This window comes from Galeopterus variegatus, unplaced genomic scaffold, assembly GCF_000696425.1.
Source record: "Galeopterus variegatus unplaced genomic scaffold, G_variegatus-3.0.2 Scaffold31, whole genome shotgun sequence".
NCBI classification, from domain to species: Eukaryota; Metazoa; Chordata; class Mammalia; order Dermoptera; family Cynocephalidae; genus Galeopterus; species Galeopterus variegatus.
Window position 1 is genome coordinate 1,388,839 of NW_007726142.1, and position 27,075 is coordinate 1,415,913.

The 27,075-nt window shown below is 34.5% G+C and overlaps 1 protein-coding gene across 1 annotated transcript in view; it reads left to right on the forward strand.

The window, feature by feature from the left end:
* The window catches only part of VWDE (von Willebrand factor D and EGF domains), an 80,051-nt gene that overhangs the window by 2,965 nt on the left and 50,011 nt on the right, over positions 1 to 27,075 (forward strand). The window contains exons 2-7 of the mRNA XM_008570111.1: positions 3,076 to 3,217; positions 7,652 to 7,836; positions 12,034 to 12,265; positions 22,315 to 22,380; positions 25,735 to 25,982; positions 26,659 to 26,748. Coding sequence (XP_008568333.1) covers positions 3,076 to 3,217; positions 7,652 to 7,836; positions 12,034 to 12,265; positions 22,315 to 22,380; positions 25,735 to 25,982; positions 26,659 to 26,748 — 963 coding nt within the window. The remainder of the gene's footprint in view (positions 1 to 3,075; positions 3,218 to 7,651; positions 7,837 to 12,033; positions 12,266 to 22,314; positions 22,381 to 25,734; positions 25,983 to 26,658; positions 26,749 to 27,075) is intronic.

A 27,075-nucleotide genomic window follows, 5' to 3' on the forward strand; every position in this document is an offset into this window, starting at 1 on the left:
CGCCTCGCTCAGCCAGTGAGCGGGAGCCGGTCTGTATGTGGGATCCGAACCCTCGGACGGGAGCGCCGCCGCGCTTCCCAAGCGGCGCACTATCCAGTGCGCCACCGGGCCGGCCCATCCCAACACTTTTTTTGAAAAACTGTCCTTTCCTATTGAATGGTCTTAGCACTCCTGTCAAAAATCAGTTGACCATAGTTAAACTGTTTTTTTTTTCTAGACTCCCTAGTTTATTCATTGATCTGTATGTGTATCCTTATGCCAGTATCACATTCTTTTGATTACTATTGCTTTGTAGTAAATTTTGAAATAGGAAAATGTGGGTCTGTCTACTTCGTTCTTCTTTTTCAAGATTGTATTAGTTATTCTGGGTTCCTTGAAATTCTCTGTGAGTTTGAGAATTAGTTTTTCAGTTTCTACAAAGCAGTTAGCTGGCATTCTGATAGAAGCTGTCATGAATCTGTGGAACAATTTGGGGAGTATTCCCATGTTAAAAGCATTAAGTCTTCTGATCCATGAACATGGATATATTTCCATTTACTTAGATCTTTAATGTCTTTCAACAATGTTTAAAGATTTCAGAGTATAAGTTTTGCACTTCTTTTGCTAAATTTATTTCTAAGTATTTTGGTTTTTTGAAGCAATTATAAATGGAATTACTTTTAAGTTTTATTTTCAGAATGTTTATTGCACTGCATAAGGATGTTGCTGAAATCATTTATTAGTTCTAACATTTTTTTAGTGGATTCCTTAGATTTTCTCTATATAAGGTCATATCGTCTGCAAGTAGAAATAGTTTTACTTCTTCCTTTTCAATCTGGATACCTTTATTTATTTATCTTACCTAATTGCCCTGTATGGAACCTAAAGTACAATGGTGAATTAAAGTGGTGGGAGTGGACATCCTCTTTATGTTCTTGATCTTTTGGGAAAGTATCTAGTCTTTATTCATCAAGCATGATTTAAGCTGTAGGTGTTTTGTAGATGCCATTTATCAAGTTGTGGAAATTCCCCCCTATTTCTAGTGTGTGGACTGATTTTATCATAAAAGGGTGTTTGATTTTTTTCAAATGCTTTGTGTCTATTGAGATAACCATGTGAATTTTGATTTTCATTCTACTGATATGTATTGTAATAATTCATTTTTGGATATTAAACCAACCTTGCTTTCCTAGAATAAATCCCACATGGTCATGGCTTATTTTTTTTCTATGTTTCCAGATTTGGTTTGCTGATATATCATTGATAATTTCTGCATCCATATTCGAAATTCTTTTCTGAGTCTTTTCTAATTTTTTTCTATTATTTCTTTTACCTAGTGATTATTTAGGTTTAATTTCCACATATTTGTAAGTTTCTTAAATTTCTAATTTTATTCCATTGCAATTAAAGAGCATGCTTGTGTGAATTCCACTTTTTTAAATTATTAGAGGTTTGTTTTATGGTCTAGGATATGTACTATTCTGGAGAATGTTCCATGTGCACTTTAGAAGAATTTATATTTTGCTGTTATTAGGAATAGTGTTCTATAGATGTCTGTTAGGTCAAGTTGGTTTAGGGTGTTGTTCTAGTCTCTATTTACAAGTAAATATTCTGTTCATTTTTTCTATTCATACTGCAAGTGGAGTATTGGAGTCACCAACTATTATTGTTAAATGTGTATTTTTCCCCTTAGGTTCTGTCAGATTTTGCTTCATATATTTCAGTGCTCTGCTATTAGGTGCACCTATGCTTATAATTGTATTATCTTCCTCATGGATTAGCCCCTTTATCATTATAAAATGTTCCTCCTTATCTCTAGTAACGTTTTTTTTGTTTTAATGTCCTCATCTGATATTCTTGTAACCACTCTAGCTTTCTTTTGCTTTCTCTTTGCATGATATATCATTTTCCATCTTTTTACTTTCACTCTATTTGTATTCTCTGTAAAAGGCATTCAGTTTACCTCTTGATATATAAAGAAGGGCAAAGCAAAATGATTTAGTGAAACAGTCACTATTTTGCCTTGCTTTTTAGCCTTTTGTGCTGCCACAGAGCCCAAAATTCTATTACTAAATTAGGGCTGACCAGTTATCTCATTGGGTAGAACATGGTACTGATAACACCTAGGTCAAGGGTTCAGATCCCCGTACTGATCAGCTACCAAAAAAACCTAAAACAAACAAACAGAAGCTAAATTACTAATTTTTATTTCTCATTAAATTTAGAGCCAAAAAGTGGTTTCTCTCTTTCCCACATCTTTAGAAAAGTTATAATATTTTTAAAATTTATAAATACTTGAAATTCTCACATGGCAATATACGGAAGGTTTTATAATTACAAACTCTCTTATTATAAAATGCCTGCCATCAGGTGTTATGCATGCACCTCTCTTTTTTTTTTTTTTTTTCTTTTTTGTCTTTTTTCATGTCCGGCAACGGATCGCAACCCTCAGTGTCGCGCCCGTACCAGACCGGGGACCGGCAACGGGATCGCAACCCTCGGTGTTGCTCCCACACCTCGCTCAGCCAGTGAGCGGGAACCGGTCTGTATGTGGGATCCAAACCCTTGGCGGGAGCGCCGCCGTGCTCCCAAACGGCGCACTGTAGCAGTGCGCCACCGGGCCGGCCCACACCTCTCTTAAAAATAAAATAATCTATTTTGTTTTTTTTTAAACATATTTATCAATCAATCCTGAATTTTAAAGAATTCTAGACCTGGCCAATGTATTAAACCAGAAAACAATCTAATGCAGGTTACCTTACAAAGTCATGCATTACATAATAGTGTTTCAGTCAACAACAGACTACGTGTGTGACGGTGGTCCCATAAGATCATTAATGGTGCTGAAAAATTCCTATTACCTAGTGATGTTGTATCTGTCATAATGTCGTATAGCACAATGCATTACTCATGTTTGTGGTGCTGCTGTTGTCAACAAACCTACTGTGCTGCAAGTTGTATAAAAGTATAGTACACACAATTATGTACATTACATAATACTTGATAATAATTGCTTATGTTACTGATTTATATATTTACTGCACTAAACTTTTTATCACTATTTTTGACTGTACTCCTTCTACTTATAAAAAAAAGTTAACTGTAAAACAGCTTCAGGCTGATCCCTCAGGAGGTGTTCCAGAGGAAGGCATTGTTATCATAGTAGATGATAGCTCCATGCATGTTATTGCCCCTGAAGATGTACCAGTGGAACAACATGTGGAGATGGAAGACAGTGGTATTGATGATCCTGACCCTGTGTAGGCCTAGGCTAACAAGTGTGTTTGTGTCTTAGTATTTAATAAAAAAGTTTGAAAAGTAAAAAAAGAACAAAACAAAAAAGCTTATGAATGAGTATATAAAGAAAAAAAATTTTGCACAACTATACAATGTGTTTGTATTTTAAGCTAAGCATTACTATGAAAGTCAACAAGTTAAAAAAATTAAAAAGTTAATAAAGTAAAAAAGTTGTAGTGAGCTCAGGTTAATATATTATTGAAGAAAAAATATTTTTCATAAATTTAGTGCAGCCTAACTGTACAGTGTTTATAAAGTTCGCAGCAGTGCACGGTAATGTCCTTGACCTTCACATTCACTTACCACCCACTCACTAACTCACCCAGAGCAATTTCTAGTCCTGTAAGCTCTACTCAGGGCAAGTGCCTTATGCAGGTGTACCTTTTTATTATCTTATACTGTATTTTTACTGTACCTTTTTTATGCTTACATATGTATATTTATTTATTTTATTGAAACATAATTGATTATACATATTTGTGGGGTGAAGTTGACTCTATCAGTATTTGTGTACAGTATGTGATAATCAAATCGGGATAGTTGTCATATTCATCATTACAAAACACACCCATTCTTCGTGTCCATTAACCAATTTCTCCCTAACTGCCCTCCCTTCCTCCTTTCCCCCCTCCAGTAACCATAGTTCTGTTCTCTCCTTCTGAATGTTCCAAGTATTATAGTGTTTGTTTTTTCTTTGTTTCATGCACTTTCTTTCTTTCTTTTTTAGCTCCTACATATGTGTGAGGACATGAGGTATTACTCTTTCTGTGCCTGGCTTACTTCACTTACAATTTTCTCCTAGTTTATCCATGTTGCTGTGAATGGCAGAATTTCCTTCTTTTTTTATGGCAGAGTAGTATTCCATTGTGTATGTATACCACATTTCCTTTATCCAGTCATCTGTCAATGGACATTTAGGTTGACTTCATATCTTGGCTATTGTAAATAGTATTGAGATAAACCTGAAGTGCAGGTGTCCCTTCAATATGATGATTTCCATTCCTTTGGGTATATATCCAATAGTAGGCTTGCTGGATCATATGGTAGTTCTAGCTGTAGTTGTTCCAGAAACCTCCATGCTGTTTTCCATAATAGGTGTACTAATTTACAGTCCCACCAACAGTGTAGAAGATTTCCCCTTTCTCCACATCCTTGCCAGCACTTGTTATTCTCTTTTTTTTATTTATTTATTTATTTATTTATTTATTTATTTATTTTTTCCTTTTTGTCTTTTTTCGTGACCAGCAACGGATCGCAACCCTCAGTGTCGCGCCCGTACCGGGCCGGGACCGGCAACGGGATCGCAACCCTCGGTGTTGCTCCCGCACCTCGCTCAGCCAGTGAGCGGCCGGTCTGTATGTGCGATCTGAACCCTCGGTGGGAGCGCCGCCGCGCTCCCAAGCAGAGCACTGTAGCAGTGCGCCACCTGGCCGGCCCTTGTTATTCTCTTTTTTATAAGAGCCAGTCTAACTAGGGTGAGATGATATCTCCGTGGGGTTTTAATTTGCATTTCCCTGATGATTAGTGATGTTGAGCATTTTTTCATGTGCCTATCAGCCATTTGAATATCTTCCTTCGAGAAATGTCTATTCAGCTCCTATGCCCATTTTTAGATGTGTTTAGACACACAAATACTTAGTATGTGTTACAATTGCCTACAGTATTCAGTACAGTAAAATGCTATACAAGTTTGTAGACTAAGAGACATAGGCCATACCATTTAGACTAAGTGTGTAGTAGGCTATTCCATCTAGGTTTGTGTAAGTACACTCACCACAATGAAAGCACCTCATAATGCATTTCTCAGAATGTATCCCTGTCATTAAGCAACACATACCTGTATCTTTTGCAGATACAGGAAACCATTTGCACATTCTATCACTATGTATTTATTATTTATAACCTGATACATTCTCCCAAAGTATATGAAATCCAAGAATTGCAGATTCTATTATACACTACCCACTTGCCTTAAATCATATTAGGAAGAAGAAAGAGTATGTAGAAATGTAAATATTTTTTAGGCAGTTTTTTTCTTTTTTTTGAGGGGGAAAAGTTATATGGGAGGTTTGCTAGAAAGCTCTGCACAGCATGCCATGAAATCGACAGATGAATCTAAAGTGCTCGTGGAGTTATTCTTTTAGTACTTGAGAAACTATGCCCCCAATCCTCAAATAGGAGCCTGAGCCAACACTGTCATTATCACTTAGTTAACTATATCATACATTCTAGAGCTAAGGGTAGAATGAAGTTTTTAAAGTGTAGCTTAAGATTTTTAAACTTTCTACACAGACCTTGAACATTCTAAAAAAGGCAAGTAGATTTTTAGAAAAAAATTGTGAAATAATAGATAAAAATATGAGTTATTATTAATTATATGAACTAAGAATATTTCTATGAAATAAATACTACATAAAAATAAATTATTTAAATAAAGTTCCTGTTTAAATATTACACAATTATTTAGTATTGCTGACGTCAGTGATTTCTACTACACTTACTTTATCTTCAGCTTTGTATTAGGAAATAATTATGTAAAGTAGCAAAATCAAAGGAAATGTGAGAACTACAGAGCTGTTTAGGAAAGAGAAATACTACACAAAATATAGATGGAGTTATTGACTTTTTTCCCAAGACAAAATTCTGTTATAGAGAAGAGGTCAGAGAAAACATTTCAACAATTCATGCAAACCTCATTAATAATCTCCTTTAAAATACTTTCCTAGTTTCTAATCTAGTGCACTGTTTATATATTGAAGGATCTTAGCATTATTTCAAAATTGGATAAAATAATAGCACATCCCCTGAATTCTATTTATGCATATTTTATAAAATATTTATCAAGTGTTGTCAGATTGCTATTGTCAACATCACTAGAGCCTTTCGGGTCAAATTCTTCTTGAGAAGTTTACAACTAATTTGTAAGGAGGCACAAGAGACAAAAGAAAGAGGGGCTTTTGTGGTGACTCCTAAAATCTTTTACTAAAAACAAAAATTCTTCAGGGAGAGTTTTCATTCTGGAAAATAATTCCTTTTGGACAATTCAATTGCTATAACTACAAACAACAAAATAAATAGTAAAAATAATCATCATGATAATGACTCAATGTTTATAAGCTACACTTGTGAGATCCACTTGTAAATTAGTACTCAGTTTATTGTGCTCCTTGTTAGTTTAAGTCAGGAAACTGATTATGGTTTATAAGCACTTCTGTAATTTAAAATTACTTAATAAATGTTTGGGAGTTTTATTCAGTTAGTAAGTTTTTTCCACAGTGAAATATATTAGTAATGATTGAATTATTTCTTTCACATCTCTATCTCATAGATACCTTCTTTATTCCAGTGTTTTCCTTCACCAAACATATAGTATTTGGAGATTTTCTACCTACTATGTCCGCAAGATACTCTGTTATCCAAATAAGGACAGTTCCTTGTGGTGCTTATTATTTGAGTAACTTGGGAGTGCGGAGCTTCAAACAAGAGTTGGATTTCTAGGATAACTCTGATTTTGCTGCCTACTCTTCTCCCCTCTCTTCACGTTGGGAAGAAAAGCTTTATGTTCTGCCACTGTGGATTTGACAGAAAATGTATCTTTGAGGGCAAAGACTATTCAGATAACAGGTTCTCTAAAAAAACTACAGAACTCTTCCTTTCTACATGGTCTTATCTTGTTTCTCTTTCAAACCTGCTCCCCTGCACCTCAATCCATTTTCTGTGCTTAGTAGTAAGAAGATACTTCCCATAATTTATCTAACACCAACAAAAAAAAAAAAAGAAGAAAGAAAAAAGAAAGAAAAAAATTTCAAAACTTTTTATTCTTTTCTGCACCAAAGATGGCAAACTAACAACAAACAAACAACAACAACAACAAAAAAAATGCATGAAACTTCAGTATCAGTTCATTGCATTTCAGGATCTGGCAGAGATAGGATTTGGTGGGGGGGGGGGACATGTGGTTGCTTTGGGGGAAAGCTGGTCTTAGGGATCAACAATGGCATTCAAATCTGGAGGACCAGGCCCAGGATGAATCTTTGTAGGGCCTGTGACTTGAGGTGGACGGAATAAACAAATCCTAAATCAAGAACAATCAGCAATATTGGTTGTTCAAATTAAATGAAATTAAAGTTCTTATAGCTTAAGTACCTCCAAAATACATACAGAAGAGTATTGTGTATTTGTTCATTGTGTTTATGTAATGTGCAAGTTAAGTCACCCTTTAGTTATTAAGAGACCCTAACATTTCAGATGGTCTTTATGTGCAATAGTGGGTTTATTTGCTTTATTTTTGTTTTGGGAATCAATTTTAATTGAAGACTGAACTGTATCACTGAACAAAACACATACATAAAGACACCTGTCCTTTCTATCCTAGCTCAGGAGTGCTCTCCTGGGGGACACCAGTTTCTTCGGAGTCCTTATAGAAGTGTCCATTTTGACTCCTTGCATCTCCAGCAGTCAGCTGTTCAAGACCTGATATGTGACCACTCCCTCTCTCCCGGATGGTATCGATTTCTCATCTTTGACAGACCTGCTGAGATGCCAACCAAATGTGTTGAGGTATTTCAATTCACTAAGAAAGACATGTGCTTCCCCTTATGTGTTTTTTCGTATGAGGATTGAATCCTCTTACTTACAGCCAACTTATCATACTAAAATAATATTTTAATTTTGTATCATACTGCGATAATCCAAAGGAACAGTCACATGTTACCTAGTCTAATAATAATAGTAATATTAATAGTTAATGTTATGCTCCATGCCATCCACCAAGTGTTTTTACCCACAATATTTTACATAATTGTTACAACCCTAGGATGCAATCTATCATCATTACTTATATCAAACAGTGCAGAAAACACGTAGTCTTAGGCACAGTGCTCCTAAAGTCACCCAGCTAGCAGGTCAAAAGGCCAAGTTTTGAACAAGGCAGTCATTCTCTAGGACTCATGTGCTTAACCACAAGTAACCTGCAAACAGCAATATACTGTATATTTTAAGTGCTTCAGTTCTTCTCAGTTGCTGCCTGACACGGCATTTCTTAACTTATGGCTCTGATAGCTTGATTAGCACCTCCTGTTCCAAGACAAAAGGGAATTCACCCTGGCGGTGAAATCCTCCAATGTTTTTTGGTCCCAACCTGAAGACGGTGCACCTGCAGCAAATTCAATATTCTGGAGGCATGTGGCCTCATCCCCCTGAAGCTTTCTTCTCAAACCCATAATTTGTGCAGCCAGCATACCTTGTATTTCTTTATAGTTGTGGACATACAAGCATGGGTCTTGCAAACACATTAATATTCAATTTTGTCTATTTTTGAACTTTTACACATGGAATGACACAGAATGCATTTTTCTGCATCTTAACTTCTCACAAAGTTCACTGTCTTGACCATACCATTGATAATTCTCATAGTGGTAGTGTCTTGTTTAGTGAGTTACACTGAGTGGCTTCTTTCACTTAAGGAGCTTTGACAAATACATTTTCTTCCAAAATGCCTCAAAGAAAAAGCACAAGAATAATGAATGTAAGGCATGATTTCTTGGGTATTCCTCAGTTAGCTTGTGTTCCTTATAAAGCTACTCCTTAAATTTCTATTGAGAATTCTATTATCTTTATCATGATTTTCAAATGCAAGTTCTCCCGAATTCATTCATATTCCCCATTCAGTTGATGGTACTGCCCTGAAATAGACATTATCTCTACTTATGACACTTTTGACAAGTTAGTCTTTCAATTCACCTCCTGTTATTACTACCATATTTCTTTTCACATGATCTAAGAAATGAGACTAAGTCTAAATCTGTTAAAAACTAAATTCATTACCTCAGCATCCTCAGTTATTGGATCAATATGGTAAGGAAAGTTTTGAACCTGACATTTATTTCGCATCTCAGACATTCCATGCACTAGTGGACATTATCATGTATGTAACCTCACTTGGTCTCTCAGTGATGCTTTGAGGTAACTATATTACCTCATTATATACATGAAGATGCAGAAACTGAGTTTCATTCATGTGACCAAAGTCATGCACCTGGGGGGGAGGCAGCACAATATGCAGTGTCTGCCACAGCAGGAGCCCTTCCCCTTAGCACACGCCTCCATCGATCTCAGATGGCTGATTTCCCAAGTGAGTCCTGGCATGAGCGGGTTTTCAGTTGTGTTATATAGCTAATGCAGGAACCATAATATTCGAGAAATACATTCATGTCACACTTGCCAAATTACTAAAAGTGCTCATCACTCTATATTACTCTCTATAATCACATGCTGGGTGTGATATCTATTCCTAAAAGTTATTTTTTTTTAGCCTAGAGGAATGCAGCTACTATTTACTACTTGAGTGAGATTACCTCATCATATAGGATTATGGCTTAGCAGAAGACTTATTTTCCTTATCATTATCCACATTTCATGAATTATGCAGTAACAGAATTTTCCTTTTCAAGCACTTATGTAAAGAAAACCTCAGGAAAGACATTCAGATTTTAACAATGTTTAATTTATGGCATATGGCTAAGTCTTATTTTCTCTTTTGTATTTGGTTATTTGTCACTTTTGTGACATTTTGTTTGCAAGAAACTAAAAACAAAATCAGAATTTAAAAGTAAAGTTGGAGAAATTTGGAGGAAATTCACTACATCCTTATATGTTTGTGTTCTTGTCTTTGACTGAATTTGCTGTAATTGGTTGTAGAGCCCCACACAAATGTAGAGATGAAACAGTTTCCCTGGCCCTCTTCCTGGAGATCAGCTAACTCGTGTTCCTGCTGTGTCCCATGCAGAAGTGTTCTCTGTCCCCACCCTTTCATTCTCTTCTTGAACCAAGACTTTAGAGCATTCAACTGGAGAACTGACAGACTTTTCTTATTTTCTACACGATAATACAAGTCTGTTGAAATGATTTCTATTTGTGATGTTTAAAGTAATACATATGCATTATAGAAAACTCAGAAAATAAAGAATAGGAACGGAACAATATTTATTCATAATTCATCCACACAGTAATAACTACTGTTAACATTTTGCTATTGTTTCCTCCTATTTATATTGTTTTGTAAGGTTCATGCTATATGTTCATAGCTTGCTTTTTTTCACCTGCAGTTATAGCATTATCGTTTTCCTATGTTATTATGAATTCTTTCATATCAGTTTTGAAAATAATATTCTGTTTTAAATATATATCATGTTTATTGAGACCACTACCATACATGTGCACATTCAGGAGTTTGCTATAATAACTAACTTTGTGATTAGCACATGCACACATATAATCATTGTTATAATTTTAGAATGTGCTTACTAAGATTGATTTCTATAAGTAAAATCAATGAAGATTAATGTCTTTTTGAGGCTTTTGATAAATAGAGTTGTTTATTTTAAACATAATGCTGATTTTTAATTCCAATAGCAATAGATAAAAATACCTTTTCAAATACTAAATATTTTCATGTATTCATGAAGCATCTGTGTTCTTTTGTGTGAATTATGTGTTTGTATATTTTGCCTATTGTGGTCTTAGTGTTTTTAATTGGATAATATCACATGGTTAAAACAAAATCAGAAATATAATAGTATAACAATAAATAAATAATATAGCAATATAATACTACCTACAAGTAATTTTCTCCTTATTTAACTCTTATTTATATTATATTCTTGAAATTATTAATCAGATCTATCAATCTTTCCTTTATAATTTTTCCTCTGCTTTTAAGCATAGAAATAATAATATTAAGAATTATAGTGTGGCTAACAGTTAATGAGTCATTGCTTTGTAGAAGTTGCATTAGATATATTATTTTACTTGTACCTCACCATAGCACTTTGAGGTGACAGCCTTACTATCCACCTAACACAAGAGAGAAGGATGTTGAGTGTTGCCCAAGGTCATGCATTTAGTTAGTGTCTTGGTTCTCCTCAAATCATATGTCATTTTCTATTTAATTCTTTTTTTCACCTGGACATTATTTTAATAATTGGCTTCAAGTGAGGCTTTAACTTCATTCTTTTAAAAATGGGTAAATAATTTTCCATCACCAGATTTCGAACAATCCCTTTCTTCTCCTTTGATTTCTTTTTTTTTTTTTTTTTTTCCTTTTTGTCTTTTTTCGTGTCCGGCAACGGATCGCAACCCTCAGTGTCGCGCCTGCACCGGACCGGGACCGGCAACGGGATCGCAACCCTCGGTGTCGCTCCCACACCTCGCTCAGCCAGTGAGCGGGAACCGGTCTGTATGTGGGATCCGAACCCTCGGCGGGAGCGCCACCGCACTCCCAAGCCGCGCACTGTAGCAGTGCGCCACTGGGCCGGCCCCATCTTCTCCTTTGATTTCTGTTGCCTCCTAAACTGTTCACTAACTTCTTATATATACGATTTACAGCAATTTTGCAAAAACTTCCAAGATCAGTTTGTGCTATATGTTAAGATGACTTCAGATTGACTTATTTTGCCTTAGAATGTATTAGCTATCTAAGTAAGTTTTCCAACATTGCATTTCTCTTGTTTACGATACAAATGTAACAAATGGAATAAAGGTATTTACATTGATTAAGATTATATCAATTATGAGGTTACCCTTAAATTTAGTATTCCTTAAAATTACTTTTCCTTGTATCAGGTACAAGTTATTCGATTTTTAAATGATTGATAATTTAATATTTTAAAGGTTGTTTAGAAGAAAATTCAAAGTCGATTTATCTACCATGTATGAAAATAAATTGTATTTTCAACTTTTGTTTTCTCTGATGCAAAGATGAACCACTGTGGAACTCAGGCCCCCATCTGGCTGTCTCTTAGAGATTCAGAGACACTGCCACCTCCTGGAGAGATCAAGCAACTGACAGCTTGTGCCACTTGGCAGTTTTTGTTTAGCTCTGCAAAAGATTGCTGTCTCTTTCAAATTCCAGTGTCTGTAAGAAACTGTGGGAAATTTTTTGTGTACTTACTACAGCCTACTCAGGGATGCATGGGCTACTGTGCAGAAGGTAAGAAAACATCAGTAATACACAGAAGCAGCTAATTGTGGAACTGGGTGTCTGTGTTTGTGCTATTGTCTGGATGGGTTGTATGCAAATCTCCATAAGAGACTGGGTCTACCATTATTGCCAGATTGAAGCTGAATTTCTGGCTTAAATTGGTTAAATTGAACATAATGATTGAGTGTGTTAAAAATTATTTGGTTTACTTGAGTCTATTTTCCTTTTAATAAAGGGATGAAGGATGATGAGTAACTTATCATAAAAATACGTATTTTATATTATTTTATCTTTCACTCACCAATGTTTATTTCATGCCAGAAATTATTTTAGGACTTGGAGATATGGTGATGAAGAAGACAAATGAGATCTCTGCCCTAATGGAATTTACAATCTAGTGGAATGCCTTAGACGATATATAAAAAACTGAACACAACTTAAAAAAAAAATCCATGAGTTCCTACTATATAAATACATGATTGGAGAAATAAATAAGTAGAAGAAGGGAGACAAAGCTTCCGTTAAAAAGAGTTCAAAATTTGTAGCTACTTCTTCACTTAGAAGATGGAGCTTAATTCCCCTGATTTTGATTGTAGGCTGAACTTAGTGACTTGCTTGCAAATAATAGTGTATAGAAAGGAAAAAGAAAACAGTGGTTTTACAGGAGAAACCTGGCTGGTACTATATTAATCAAGTAATTAAAGTTAAAACCACTAGTGATAATGCATGTTGCTATCATGTGTCTACAGACAACATGCAATAAGGACACTTCTCTTTTGTGGTATTTCCTCCCCCAAAGCCATAAGCCCAGTCTAATCATGAGAAAATTTACATAAACTCAAATTAAGGAATGCTCTACAAAATACCTGAAGAGTACTTTTGAAAAGTGTCAAAATCACGAAAAACTAAGAAAAAGTGAGATTGGAGGAAAAGATGATGAATAAAGCAATATGATCTCCTAGACTGGATACTGGAACAGAGAGGGACATCAGTGGAAAACTGGTGAAATCTGAACAGTCTTCAGTTTCTTTAAGAGTACAGTCCTAAGGTCAATTTCTTAGTTTTGACAAATGTATCATGGTTTTGTAATGTGTTAACGTTTGTGGAAGATGAGGAAAGGGTATAAGGGAAAGTTCTGTATTCCTTCTGCAACTTTTATGTGAATCTAAGATTAGTTTAACATAAAATGTTTATCACAAAACAAAAATAAAACAAAACATAAAAATAGTTTGGAAATTCTTGCTATAAATTAAAGTGGCCAATGCAGTAGGAATGGACTGGCACAGGGATGCTAGCTTACAAAGGGTACCTGGGGAAGATTTTTCTGAATAGGTGATGGATTTGAGCTGAGCTCTGAACGAAGAGAACGAGGCAGCCATCAGAAGAGACAGAGAAAATGCATTCTAGGTAACAAGAACAGCAAATTTGTATCTCCTTAGATAAGAATGAAGGTGACAGTTAAGGCACTGAAGGACGAACAACATGGCAGGAACAGAGTAAGTGCATGAGTCTCAGAAAATGAGGTCAGAGATGTAACAAGAGGACAGCATCTGTAGTAATCCATGGTGAGGACCGAGATTGAGTCATAACTACCCTGTAAAGTCTTAATGGGAGTTTTAAATAGGTAAATAATATAAGGATTGTATTTAAAAAATCATTATTCATGTAGCAAGACTACAGGAGGCCATTGCATTAATTCAGTAGAGAGATGGCGGTGGCTTAAAGGGGTTAGGGATGAGATGTCTTTTGGAGACAGAGCTCATGCATTGGATATAGGAAAAGATGGGAAGAGAAGAAGGAATTAAGGACAATGTCTAGGTTTTTTGCTTGATCAGCCAAGATGGGAAACACTGCAATACAAACACATCAGGTTGGGGAGAGAGAGCAATCAAGAGTTCTCTTGTGGATTGTTACCTACGAGGAGAAATGACATATATAGACATAAAATAAACACCAGACGCCTGAGCCTGACACTGACCATGATGTTGTGGAATAGGGTCCTTTGCTGGGAGCTTCCATAATACACTATCAGGCAGCTCACCGGAGATACCGAACTTAGTGAAATTTTTGTTTTATTTTTCTCTTTACTCAACTGTGGCTATGAAGTCTTTGAAAACAGGCAATGCGCTCTTTACTTTAGAGTCTCATGACTTGGTATCCTGAACAAAATAGGACTCAGTAAATACATATTCGATAGCAGTGTCTAATCAAACTAGTAGCTCAACTCCTCAGATGCAAGAAGCTCAAAACAGAAAGAAACCACATAATGGTAATTTTTGCTTGGACTGTTTAGACGGTAGTGAAGCTGGTGAATAAGGTATTTGTCTTATAGTTTTGGGGGAAGGATGAGTGTGCTCATCTGTGAGCAGATATGGGAAGAAACCAAATCCCAATGTGTTATCTGGACTCAACCATTATGCAGCAGATTGGAAATGCTGAGAAATACTGTGGTAGGCCAGTATTAACCAGCAAGGTGAACACTTGGTTCAGCAAACAATAATTGGATGGGTAACACTTATGAACACTTTCATCCTGAGGTTGCTAGACTCCCCAAACCAGCAAACCCCAAATAACACACATATAGCAAAACAAATAAAATAGTTCAGTACGGTATTACAGTAGTTAGAATGAAACATTGTTTGGGGTTTTGGACATTGTTTTGTGATTGGATATATGTATATATTTTATGTATATATATCATAAATATATATATTATATATATATATATCATAAATATATATATATTATATATATATATATCATAAATGCCCAATCTCAAAAATCATTTTGCTTATCATAGCTATGGAATTCGAACCAGTATTATTAGAAAAATGCATTTCTGTAAGATTTCTAGCATCCATATCTTTTGAAAAGCTGTCTCTTTATGCCAGCAAAGAAAACATAAGTTTTGCCCTGTGGTCAAGTATTTATTTGAACTAAAAAAGCAAAATAACGATTTTAATGTTCTTTGGGTTTGTAACTAATTTTTTTCTTAAAAACAATGACAGGTACTCCAACTTCTTGCCTGTTTTTATTGCCACATTATTTCCAAATGGCTTCTAAAGTTGATGTAAATATATTATTATTAGCCAAAAATCTCTAAGCAAATAAGTCACTTTACATGATAATAGAAACTAATTAAGAAAGATATTGTTCTCAGCATACTTTATTATCTTATTATTTTTGGAATATAGGCTACATTTATGGAAAATAAAATTGTTTAGGTTTATTTTATCATTGATTGCCTAGCAGTAGGTCTACCTTTAAAAAAGAAATAATGTAAAGTTACTGTTTGCTGTTTACTAATAAGATGAAAATAATAAACTTATAAAATTTATTAATTCGAATAATTATTTATTGGCAATATTCTACAAATATAATAATGCATTGATTACTTCACACATATGCATTGTTGGAGTCATGCTTATTTTCCAACCAACATGGCAGATTCTTAATATAGAGAGGTAGACGAAATAAATGTGGTGCGTGCCCTCACAGCACAGAATATTCAGGCAATTACAAATTGAAATTAACGGTATAAATGAAAAGATTAAAAATTGTTGCAGAAGTAAATGCTGGAGGTTAGGGGAGGATATAATTTATAGTGAAGTGTCACTAGAGAAAGCCTCTTCTGACAAAAGTGTATTGATGCTGAGAGTTGGAAGATAAACAGTCTTTAGTCAGACAAAGAGAGAGGGGAAGAACATCCCAGACAACAGTGACAGCAGGTGACAGGCCCTTAGGTGATAAGAATGTGGTGTACTCACAAGAGTGAAAGCAGGGCAGGAATGCTGGATCTCAATGAATGACAGAGAGCATAACAAGACATGGGTTTGGAAGGGCAGCAAGGCCTGATCATTTAGGGAGCTCTGCATTTTGTTCTCTTCATATTGAGAAGTCACTACAGAATTACTCTTCACACTATTTCCCCACCTGCTGTCCAGCTAAAACTGGCTGAGAGCAGTCTGTCCCATAAGAGGAAGCATCCGCTTAGTTACCAGAGCTAGTGTCATGCACTGGGAAGCAGAAAATCCAGACAGATACATCAGCCTCACTGGGTAGCCAAGATGAGAGATTTGGAAAAAATTCTCTTTAAAATTTTTCAGTACTCTAGTCATGAAAAAATAGTTATTTATTTTAAAATTATCTATAGAATTACCAAATGTTTGTGGAAAATTCTGTAGGTGCTTCATGGAAAAAACAGTGATTTACCTACGTTAGTTTAAGAAACATTGACAAGTATTAAAAATGAAAACAAAACTTTCACCCAAGAGAATACCATAAAATACAAATAATCACTTCAACATAAATTGTTTGCATTGAATTTAGAAATGTAAAACTTAAAATTTGCATTTGATGACACTCCCTCACAACCTAAAATATTTATGTTTTGTTCATATCACTACCAGTTATTCAATTGTTCAGCCTTGACTATTCAAAATTACCTCTCTCATTCTCCACGTTCAAGTTCTCCAAATATTTAGAGAGAGTGAAATTTAGGGAAAAAAATTGTTATTTTTCACTCTTAATGTATGCATGATTAAGCAGAAATGTACATGAATTATTCTGCCTGATTTGCTGATAAAAGCTTACCTTGAAATACCATTTAGAACTTCAATCAGGCTGCATGGATAGCAAACAAAAATGACAGTCACTTAATATACCTGAGTGTCTTTTTCTTGTTTACCAAGTATCTAGAGCAGGTGTTCACTGCTGATGGTGATTTGGCCACTTCACAATGTCAGGCTGAGATCTCTGTAATTCACTAATCTTTTCCTTCAAGGTGACAGGATGAAGCTCCAGTTTTAGCCTTTTTATCTGCACTTCTTACAGGATAAAAGGGAAAGCTCTAAGGGTGAAAGAAGGCTTATGTTAACTGAAACTTACTCCCTTTTAAAGATCTTATTTGGAAAAAGCCTTATCACAACCACTTTAGAAGAATTCTCGGGCTCATTTCTATCTCCAAAAGCCGTGTGTGAAGTGTTGTTTTTTACTTGGACATCTTGTTGCCCCCAGCCAATAGCTTCTATATGGCTGTAGACAACAATTAGCCAGTAATATTTAATTTAAAAATCACCAAAACAGCAAAAATTAGAGAATAAAGTTTCATTTTAACAGTATATTCTCTTGAAGATGTTTTACTTCTTAAAATTCACATATATATGATTCACATATATTTCACACACATTTTATCTATTCTTAGAGACTTCTAGAAGCCAAGTAATAGAAGAAATATTAATTCAAGATTATATTTTTAGCCAAAGCCATTCAAACAGAAAGGTTTACATATTTGGATTGTTATTTCTTTAGAAGAATCCATAGAAAATATATAAAGTATATATCATATTCTTTTTTAAATTTTTAACATTTCAAGTTAGCAGGCCAGTTAGGTCCTTATACTCCACATGAAGTCACGTCCTATTGATTAAAAGTAGGCTAAGAGAAGTTAAAGATCTATACTAAAAACCCTAAAGCACTCGCTAAAATAAAACAAAACATTATAGCTCATCAGCCAACAGGAATATAAAATGAAATCATAAAATTTTAATACCCAATTTTTTTTTTTTTTGTCTTTTTCCGTGTCCGGCAACGGATCGCAACCCTCAGTGTCGCCCCCGCACCGGACCGGGACCGGCAACGGGACCGCAACCGTCGGTGTTGCTCCCGCGCCTCGCTCAGCCAGTGAGCGGGAACCGGTCTGTATGTGGGATCCGAACCCTCGGGCGGGAGCGCCGCCGCGCTTCCCAAGCGGCGCACTATCCAGTGCGCCACCGGGCAGGCCCCAATACCCAATTTTTTAAATGCAGAAAAAGATGAAAAATAGAACAAAGCACTTATAGGACAAAAAGAAAGCAGATAGGAATGTGGTGGATTTAAACTTTATAGTCTCAATAATCACATTAAATATATATGATCCAAATACTCCAATTAAAAGGCAGACATTGTCAAATTGAATTAAAAAGCAATACCCAACTACAGGCTGCTTACTTGAAATATAAAGAAAAATGAGTTTAATAGTATAAGGTTAGAAGAATTTGTACCTAGGTAATACTAATCACAAGAAATGTAGAGTGGCTACATTAATATTAGACAAAGTAGGTTAGAGAGCAATGAATATTACCAGGAAAAACAATGGTCATTTTCTAATGATAAAATGGTCAATTCAACAAGAGAACATAGCAATTCTAAATGATCATGTACCTAATAACAGAGATTCAAAATACAAGAAGCAAAACTGTTAGGTCTGAAAGAAGAAAAACAAATCTACAATTAGTTTTGGAGATCAACACCCATCTGTCAGTAATTGATCATGTGGAAACAAATCCAGCAAAAATGCAGGAGACTAGAAAAACTCTATCCACCAACTTGATCGAAACGACAATCAGGAAAGACTCCACAGAACGATAGAAAAATAGACTTTACAGGTGCATAAGAAATAGTTACCAAGATAAACTGCATTATGGGCCTTCAATTAAGGAAATTGGAATACAGTAGTCCTCCCTTGTCTGTGGTTTTGCTTTCTGTGGTTTCGGTTACCTACAATCAACCACAGTCTGAAAATATAAATGAAAAATTTCGGAAATAAACAATTCAAACATTTTAAATTGCCCAGTGTTCTGAGTAACGTGATGAAATCTCGTGCCATCTCACTCCTTCTCCCCAGGATGTGAACCATTCTTCTGTCCCTTGCATCCACACTGTATAAGCTACCTTCCAGTTAGTCACTTCATGGCCATCTTGATTATCGGAGCAATTGTCACTCATGGTATTGCAGTGCTTGTGTTCAAGTAACTCTTATTTTATTTCATAATGGCTCCAAAGCACAAGAATAGTGATGCTGGCAATTCAGATATGCTAAAGAGAAGCCATAAAGTGCTTCCTTTAAGTGAAAAAGTGAAAGTTCTTGGCTTTAAAAGAAAAAAATTGGATGCTGAGGTGGCTAAGTTCTACAGTGAGAATGAATCATCTATCTGTGAAATTGTGAAGAAGAGAAAAGAAATTCATGCAGAATATGTATAGGGTTCACGACTATCCATGGTTTCAGGCATCCACTGAGGGTCTTGGAATATATCCCGCATGGATAAGGGAGGACTACTGTATTAGAAAAATTTGAAGTTAATTAAAATTAAAGCCCACTAAACATCTGTATTAGGAAACAATAAAGGTCACAAATTAAAAATCTCAGTTTGTACATTAAGAGACTAGGAGAAGCACACATGAGACCCAGAGTAAGCAAATAAAAGGAAATAATTATCAGAATGGAAATCAATGAAATAGAGTACACATATATCAGAGGTGGGAAAGGGGGATGGGGAGTAAGGGAGGAATCGATAAAGGGTCATGAAAAATAACATTGTATAATATTGAATGTACTAATTATTCGGATTTGCTCATCACATATTGCACACAGGTATTGATATGCAATTCTGTACCCCACAGACATGTACAATCATTTCCATAAAAAATAAAGTGCAGACATACCTTAAAAAATACACAAACACAACAGAGAAAATTTAATAAAAGAAAAAAACTGGTTCTTTGAGAAATTCCATAAAATTAATAATTCTCTAGCCAGTCTGATCAGTTAAAAACAGGAAACAAGACAGAAAGTACTAGTATCCAGTGCTGTCTGCAGATGGGAGGAGTGGCAGGCGGGAAGGATTAGAAAAGAACACGGAAACTTTTGGAGATGATGGAAATTTCATTATCTTCATTGTTGTTATACTTTAGTAGTTGTATTCATATATCAAAATATGTCATATATTGTACTTTAAATACATCCAGTTATGCCTCGATAAAGCTATTTAAAAATGGAGAGGAAGAAAAGTACCAAAGTAAGCAAATCACGTGGCCATGATGCAGAGTAGAACAAGGGCAAAGACACCCAGGAAAGAGCTTTCCTAACATGTTGAAAGTACATGAAGAGGCCAGTGTGACGGAGTAGCATGCATGCAATAAAAACCTATTTTATGGAAGTCCACATGCTCAACCATGTTGCTCTACCTGTCACTGATCTGTATTGTGAAGCAGTGAAGATTTATAAGATGTCCAGGCAGAGAAAACAACAGGGGAAAGTTGTAAAGAGGAAATGCATGGAGCAGAGAATAGCTTTCCTTGTGCTAACTCCACATTAGTTGTGCAATCCAACAGTGTTTCACTGCTGTACTAAAGAGCTCAAGTGTGGTGCATCTCACATACTTTGAAAATAGCTTTCCACTCATTTGCTTCCCTCACCTGACAAGTGCTACTTTGTGTTAGTTTAATGATGGGCATGTGATTGAATCAGGAAGAATCAAAAGGTTGGAACAAAATGGTTTGTTCTTTCTTTGCTAATAGTTTCTAGGGATTCTTAATTTTCTCATCCCTGGATGAAATCTTTGAGCTGGGATGCTGTCTGCATTCCTTACAAAAGCAGCCTTGGGAAAAGCAAATAGAGAAACAACAGAAACTAAAAGAACCCTCAAGCACAGATGTTACATAATTTTGGAGAGTAAATGGGCAGGAGTAGTGTGTTTTGGCCCCATATTTTGTAGTAATACTGCATCTTAATATATATCTAATTATGTACATGCATGTATGTGTATATGATGTTAAGATTGTTTCAAATTTGTTTTGTTTGCATGTAACAAAACTAATAACAACTAAAAATAATGTAATCAAGTGTAAGTTTTAGGATATGCTATCAAATTTGAGGAAGAGTCAAATAGGAAAGCCTCAGGACTTGTGGGGAATAGAGCAGCTTCCAGGATATTGGCAATAGGAGTCTAGACATTCCGATCGAGCTCCATCACTAACTTGACTCGGCTTCCAGTTCTTTGTCTCTCAGTTTAAATTCTAAATTCTTTCAAGAAGCAATCTAACGAACCTACCTTTGTGGAGGTAGTTACTCTTGGACCAATTAACTGTATTCAAAGCATTGAGTTATAAATATTACTACCTTGCTCTTGACTCATTGGTGTAATCCTGTGAATGAGTATCGGGGAAACAATCACCAAGGAACTGACACTAAACCAACTGTTGTATACATTTCTGGAGATTATAATGTGTTTCATTATTATTTTTTTAAATATACTATATATTTTAGAGCAGTTTTATTTTCACAGCAAAATTGAGCAGAAGGTACAGAGATTTCTCTTGACCCCCTGCCCCTGCACATACATAGCCCTACCCCCACCCCTGTTATCAACATCCTCCAGAAGAGTGGTACATTGCTACAACTTCAAATGACATGTATCCACTATTATTGTATCATGCAGAGTAGTTTCACGGCTCTAAGAATTCTCCGTTTCCCCCAACACCTGGCAATCACGAATCTTTTTACTGTCGCTTTGGTTTTCCCTTTTTCTGAATTTCATATGTTGGAATCATACAGCATGTAGCCTTTTCAGATTGGCTTCTTTCACTTAGTAATATTAATCTGTTTCCTTCATGTTTTTCATGGCTTGATAGCTCTTTTCTTTTTATCACTAAGTAATATTCCATATTGTCTGGGTGCACCACAGTTTGTTTATTCACCTACTGAGGGGTATTTTTGTTGCTTCCAGGTTTTGGCACTTATGAGTAAAGCTGCTATAAACGTTCATGTGCGGGTTTTTGTGTAGAGATAAATTTTCAGCTCCTTCGAGTAAATACCAAGGAGTATGATTTCTGTATTGTATGGTAAGAGTATGTTTAGTTTTGTAAGAAAATGCCAAACTGTTCTCCAAAGTGGTTGAATCATTTTGCATTCCCAGCAATGAATGAGAGTTCCTGTTGCTCCACATCTGTACCAGTATTGGTATTGGTACTGTGTTTTCTTTTATTTAATAAAGCAGACTCAAATTTAGAAAACAAGATATGAAAGCTATGATTATTTTGAAATATAGTTTCTTATCTGCATTTGCTCTCATCCCTTAAAGGGAAAAATTTATTATTAAAAAAAAAAAAAAAACAGAACAGCTAGGAAATTCTTAGTCTATAGTAAAACATAGTTCTTTAAGGAATTGTCATCTTGGATATATGTAGATTTATATCTTTATGCCCAGTAAAATAAATATACAAGCCTTAATCTTTTGCAGCTATTTCTGATGCAAAATTGCACCCATGTGGCCCTGATGAAATTGAAAGCGAAGGTGACTGTGTTCGTAAGTATCACATTTTATTTTCAAGTAACATATATATAAACTAGTAATTTCAACGTGTTTATGGTTTGTGGCTTCGGATGTTGAATTATATTAATAATTGACAATGCTACAGTCTGGCGGATAATCAATAATAAAAATAACTGTAATGTGCCTTTAAGAAATAGTCCTGGAGTTGGCAGAGGTACAGAGTTGGGCAAATGTATGTATATCCGTAGAAAATTTCACAAGGAAATTTGGTAACTTATGTCAACATTCTTAAAAATCCACATGTATTTGTACGTAGCAATTCTACTTCCAAAAATGTTAGAGAGCTACTTTAAAAAGTGTGTAAGCACGATATTTATAACAGGATTTTTCTAATAAGGTGAAGAAAAGAGAAACTCTGCAAATATTCCAATAATAGCTGTTTGATTCAATATTTCCAATGTGTAAATAATGGCAAAACATTCTGAAATCACTGCTAAAATGTAAGAGTACAATCTTTGACATTAGTGGATATCCATTGTATATTGTAGGTAAGAAATCAGATTGTGCAATACAATCCCGTTTTTGTTTTCTAGGAAGATTACATTTGTACCAAATAAGTCTTGAAAGATAAATATCAAAGATGTTAATGGCGTCAAAATTTTTCTTTTTTTTAATCTATATTTTCCATTTCCTATCTTTGTTTAATGTTTTAAAGTTATTTCAAATACTAAGAATTCCCCTTTAAAATAAATCATTCTAAATATACTGTCTAAGTGATAAAATACATGACATCTGCCTATGGATGGGCAGAATTAAAATTATTTATTGAAACCGCCTTTTCATGGGGCCTTTTAGCCAAATGTGATATTTTAATATGAATAATGGAGTGTTGATTAACAAAGATGTTAATTAACAAAGGTGTTTTATGTGGTAAAATAAGTCATAATGAAATAAAATAAATCAGGATAGAGCATATAGGATTCAAATACCAGGCCTAAAAATTACTATGCTTTGTATTTTTAAAAGAATATTATGATAATCCTCCAAATAAATCACTCTGAGTTGCTTTTCCATGCCCTATTCCAACTGCAAATAGATTTTCTAGTCCACTTCTCTATTATTCTTTAAACAAGCAATTATTATATCCAAAGGTTTATTTTAATTAGACCCTATGATTTAAGTTCTTAAAAGAATAAAACAATACCCCTCAATAATAGTTACATTGAACATAAAACATAATTATTTGACTATTCTGCTTAACAGGTATGAAGTTTCCTTACGATGCACATGTATTACAGAAAAATCCCTTTTCCTCTTTGAATTAATATTAAATTTTTGCTACCTGTTATTCTATTTAGAATGTTAGTGAATTAATCGGGGAAAAAAAGCTGCTATAAAAAATTGTACACGGGCCGGCCCCGTGGCGCACTGGAGAGTGCGCTGCTTGGGAGTGCGGCGGCGCTCCCGCCGAGGGTTCGGATCCCATGTGGAGACCGGTTCCCACTCACTGGCTGAGCGCAGTGCGGGCGCAACACTGAGGGTTGCGATCCCGTTACCGGTCAGTAAAAAAGACAAAAAAGGAGAAAAAAAAAAATGTACACAATTTGGGAAGTAACACCTGACTGAAAATAATGAGTCAGAAGTCAACAGATAAGGTTTATGATAAAACAGAAAGCATATTAACATATTTAGCACATGCTAATATTAAAATTGACAAAGGAATAGCAATTGTGATTTTAAAGCAGAAATCATTTATCTGTTGTTTTAAAAAAACTTTTTCTTTAAATATATTTTAACAAATTTTCTTTGATCGTCATTATTCCAAGCAATGATCAAGTCATGCAGATAGTTGATTCTACTTAAAATATTCCTTTAAAAATTTTAATCATCACGAATCTTTTTTTCAGTCATTTGTCATCTCATTTCTAACAATAATTTTCATAGGTAGTTTATTGCTGTTTGTAAATAAATTCAATGTACTTTTCCTAGTTTATTGCTTAAGAAAAATATTTTATTCAAACTTTTATGCAGGTATATAATTTGAAAACATCAAATATATATTCAAAACTAGTCTGTTACTTCCTTCAAATTTGGATATGCAGATTTGGCCTGATGTTTAAAATGTTTACCCAAATATTTGTTAATTAGGTTTATTTGAAAACAATACATTTGTCTTTGAGACTTCAGAATATAATGTCTAACGAAATAACACTTTGATATATCTGAAAGCACATTTTCCCCACAGAAGAGACCATAAATTAAGATTTCTCATAAATTAAGATCTTTCCACAATCTACCTGACAGGACTGAAAGATTAGTTTTTTGATTGTCATAAAATTTTCATGCACATAACAGAAAAAATATTTTTACATTTTTAAAGCATTTTTAAATCTCATTTTTAAAATTTATCACTCAGATATGTTTTTCTTTTCCAAAACAAAACAAAACAAAAACACGTTTAGAAACCTTTCAAGATCTCCAGATTTAATTTTGCAAAAGCCCAGAGTTAAAAATTGTGAAATTTTCCTTTGAGTTTCTAGAGGAAACTTCAGGTTTCTTTAACTTCAGAAAAATGAAAAGAATAAGACTGTTGTTTAACACATAATCTATTTCACTAAGGCAGTATAATCACCCCCACAATGAACAGCTCTGTCAACCCAGAGTAATGATGAGTTGAGTTGTAAGAGTAAATTACAAGAGTAAAACACAAATTTATTTTAGTTTACATTATAGTGACTATTTTTCTTTATAATAAAGAATTATAATGAATAAAAATCTTAATTTTATTTGTCTTATGTCTTAGAAAAAGTTAATTGTTTAAAAGAATGTAAATTATTTTTATTTCCAAGAGCTAGACTTTTTAAGGGCAGACAGGCAATATGTGTTAGCATAAGTTTGGTGAGCTGATAACTTGCTGTGCTATCAATATTTATGTAATTAGAGGTCAAATATGAATGTGCTACTCTGTTGACTGCTACAGATAGTCATTTTTCTAAATTGATTTTATTTTTCCTTATCAATATTTATGTAATTAGAGGTCAAATATGAATGTGCTACTCTGTTGACTGCTACAGATAGTCATTTTTCTAAATTGATTTTATTTTTCCTTATCAATATTTATGTAATTAGAGGTCAAATATGAATGTGCTACTCTGTTGACTGCTACAGATAGTCATTTTTCTAAATTGATTTTATTTTTCCTTATCAATATTTATGTAATTAGAGGTCAAATATGAATGTGCTACTCTGTTGACTGCTACAGATAATCATTTTTCTAAATTGATTTTATTTTTCCTTAAATAAAAGCCAGAGTTATAATCTTTTTCCATAAGCAAGTCTCCGTTCTTTAAGATGCTCAGCTACAAATTATGTGTTTTCTCCCCCCAGGCCAGCTGTCTGCCTCATTGCCACCTCCACCCCCAGGAAGGCCAGAGGTTGCGGTGGAGTTGATTGAGTCCAGACTGTTCTGTAGGTGTGCTTTTGATGTTTCCCCTACAAACAACTCAGTGGGATTTCTCATAGCTTGGTCTAGGCTTTCTTCTCAAGAAATCAAAGAGGAGCTGAAACAAGAGACCACAGTTCAGGCATTCTCTCTGCTAGAACTTGATGGCATAAACCTCAGACTTGGAGATAGGGTATGTTCAAAAAAATTGGATTTTCTTTTCTTCTCATGAATATTGATGTTCAAACATGAAATTTAAAAAACAATATTTTAGAAATAGATTTTGTCCTTAGAATATACTGGCTGAGCGTGGTGTTGACAACACCAAGACAAGGGCTGAGATCCCTTACTGGTCATCTTTTAAAAAAAAAAAGGAAAAAAAAATAGATTTTGTCCTTAGAATATAAAGCACTAGTGTTTTCCTTTTTCTTTTTTTCCCCTTGGCAATTGTACTAATTCTAATGACAACTGGATAAGTCAGTAATCTTGGTGGTTATCAATGAATATCTTCTTTTAGCAATTTGTGGATTATTATTTATGAATCCTTATAAATATAGGTCTCTTTCAAGTTTTAAGATGATATACTTTTATTCTAAAAAGTTTTAAGTTTTTTCAGCAATTTTATCACTTTCTATCCACTTTTAGATACATCTTAAATACAAAGCCTATACACTTTATGTTGAAGTTTGAATATTATTTTTAATAATGGAATTTTTCTCAGATTTCAAGAAACTTTTAAAATTATTTAGTTCTTTTGTTATCTCTTATACACTACCTAGAATTAAAATTAAGAACTTAAAGATAATAGTTTACACATATTATCTCCAAAATTTTATTGTTAAATGATTATTTGTTAATTATATTTATAGATATTCTGTAGTGCTTCCATCTTTTTCTTGGAGAAACCGCATGTACAAAGTTTAGCCATCAAAAGCCGAGAATTTTTTGCAGGCATTAAGGTATGTAACAGTGGGGATGGATCAGAAAGATTATTCCTCTGGAACTGTGTTTCCCAAACTGTGATGGGTCCATACTGGTTCCTGGACCTCACCACAGACTGAATCAGAATGTTGAGACCCAGGCGTCTCTATTTTTGAAGAATAACCCCAATTACTGTAATGCACAAAGTCTGAGGACCTCTGTTAATGAACTTAAATTGGGATACACTTGCATATTTTTAAGAAATAGCTCCAATTAGAATAAAGCAAAAGCTGTATTCCCATAACTTATTTCATCACATAACTAAAAGTTAGTATAGCAATATTTAGTTATTGTGCATTCTAGAA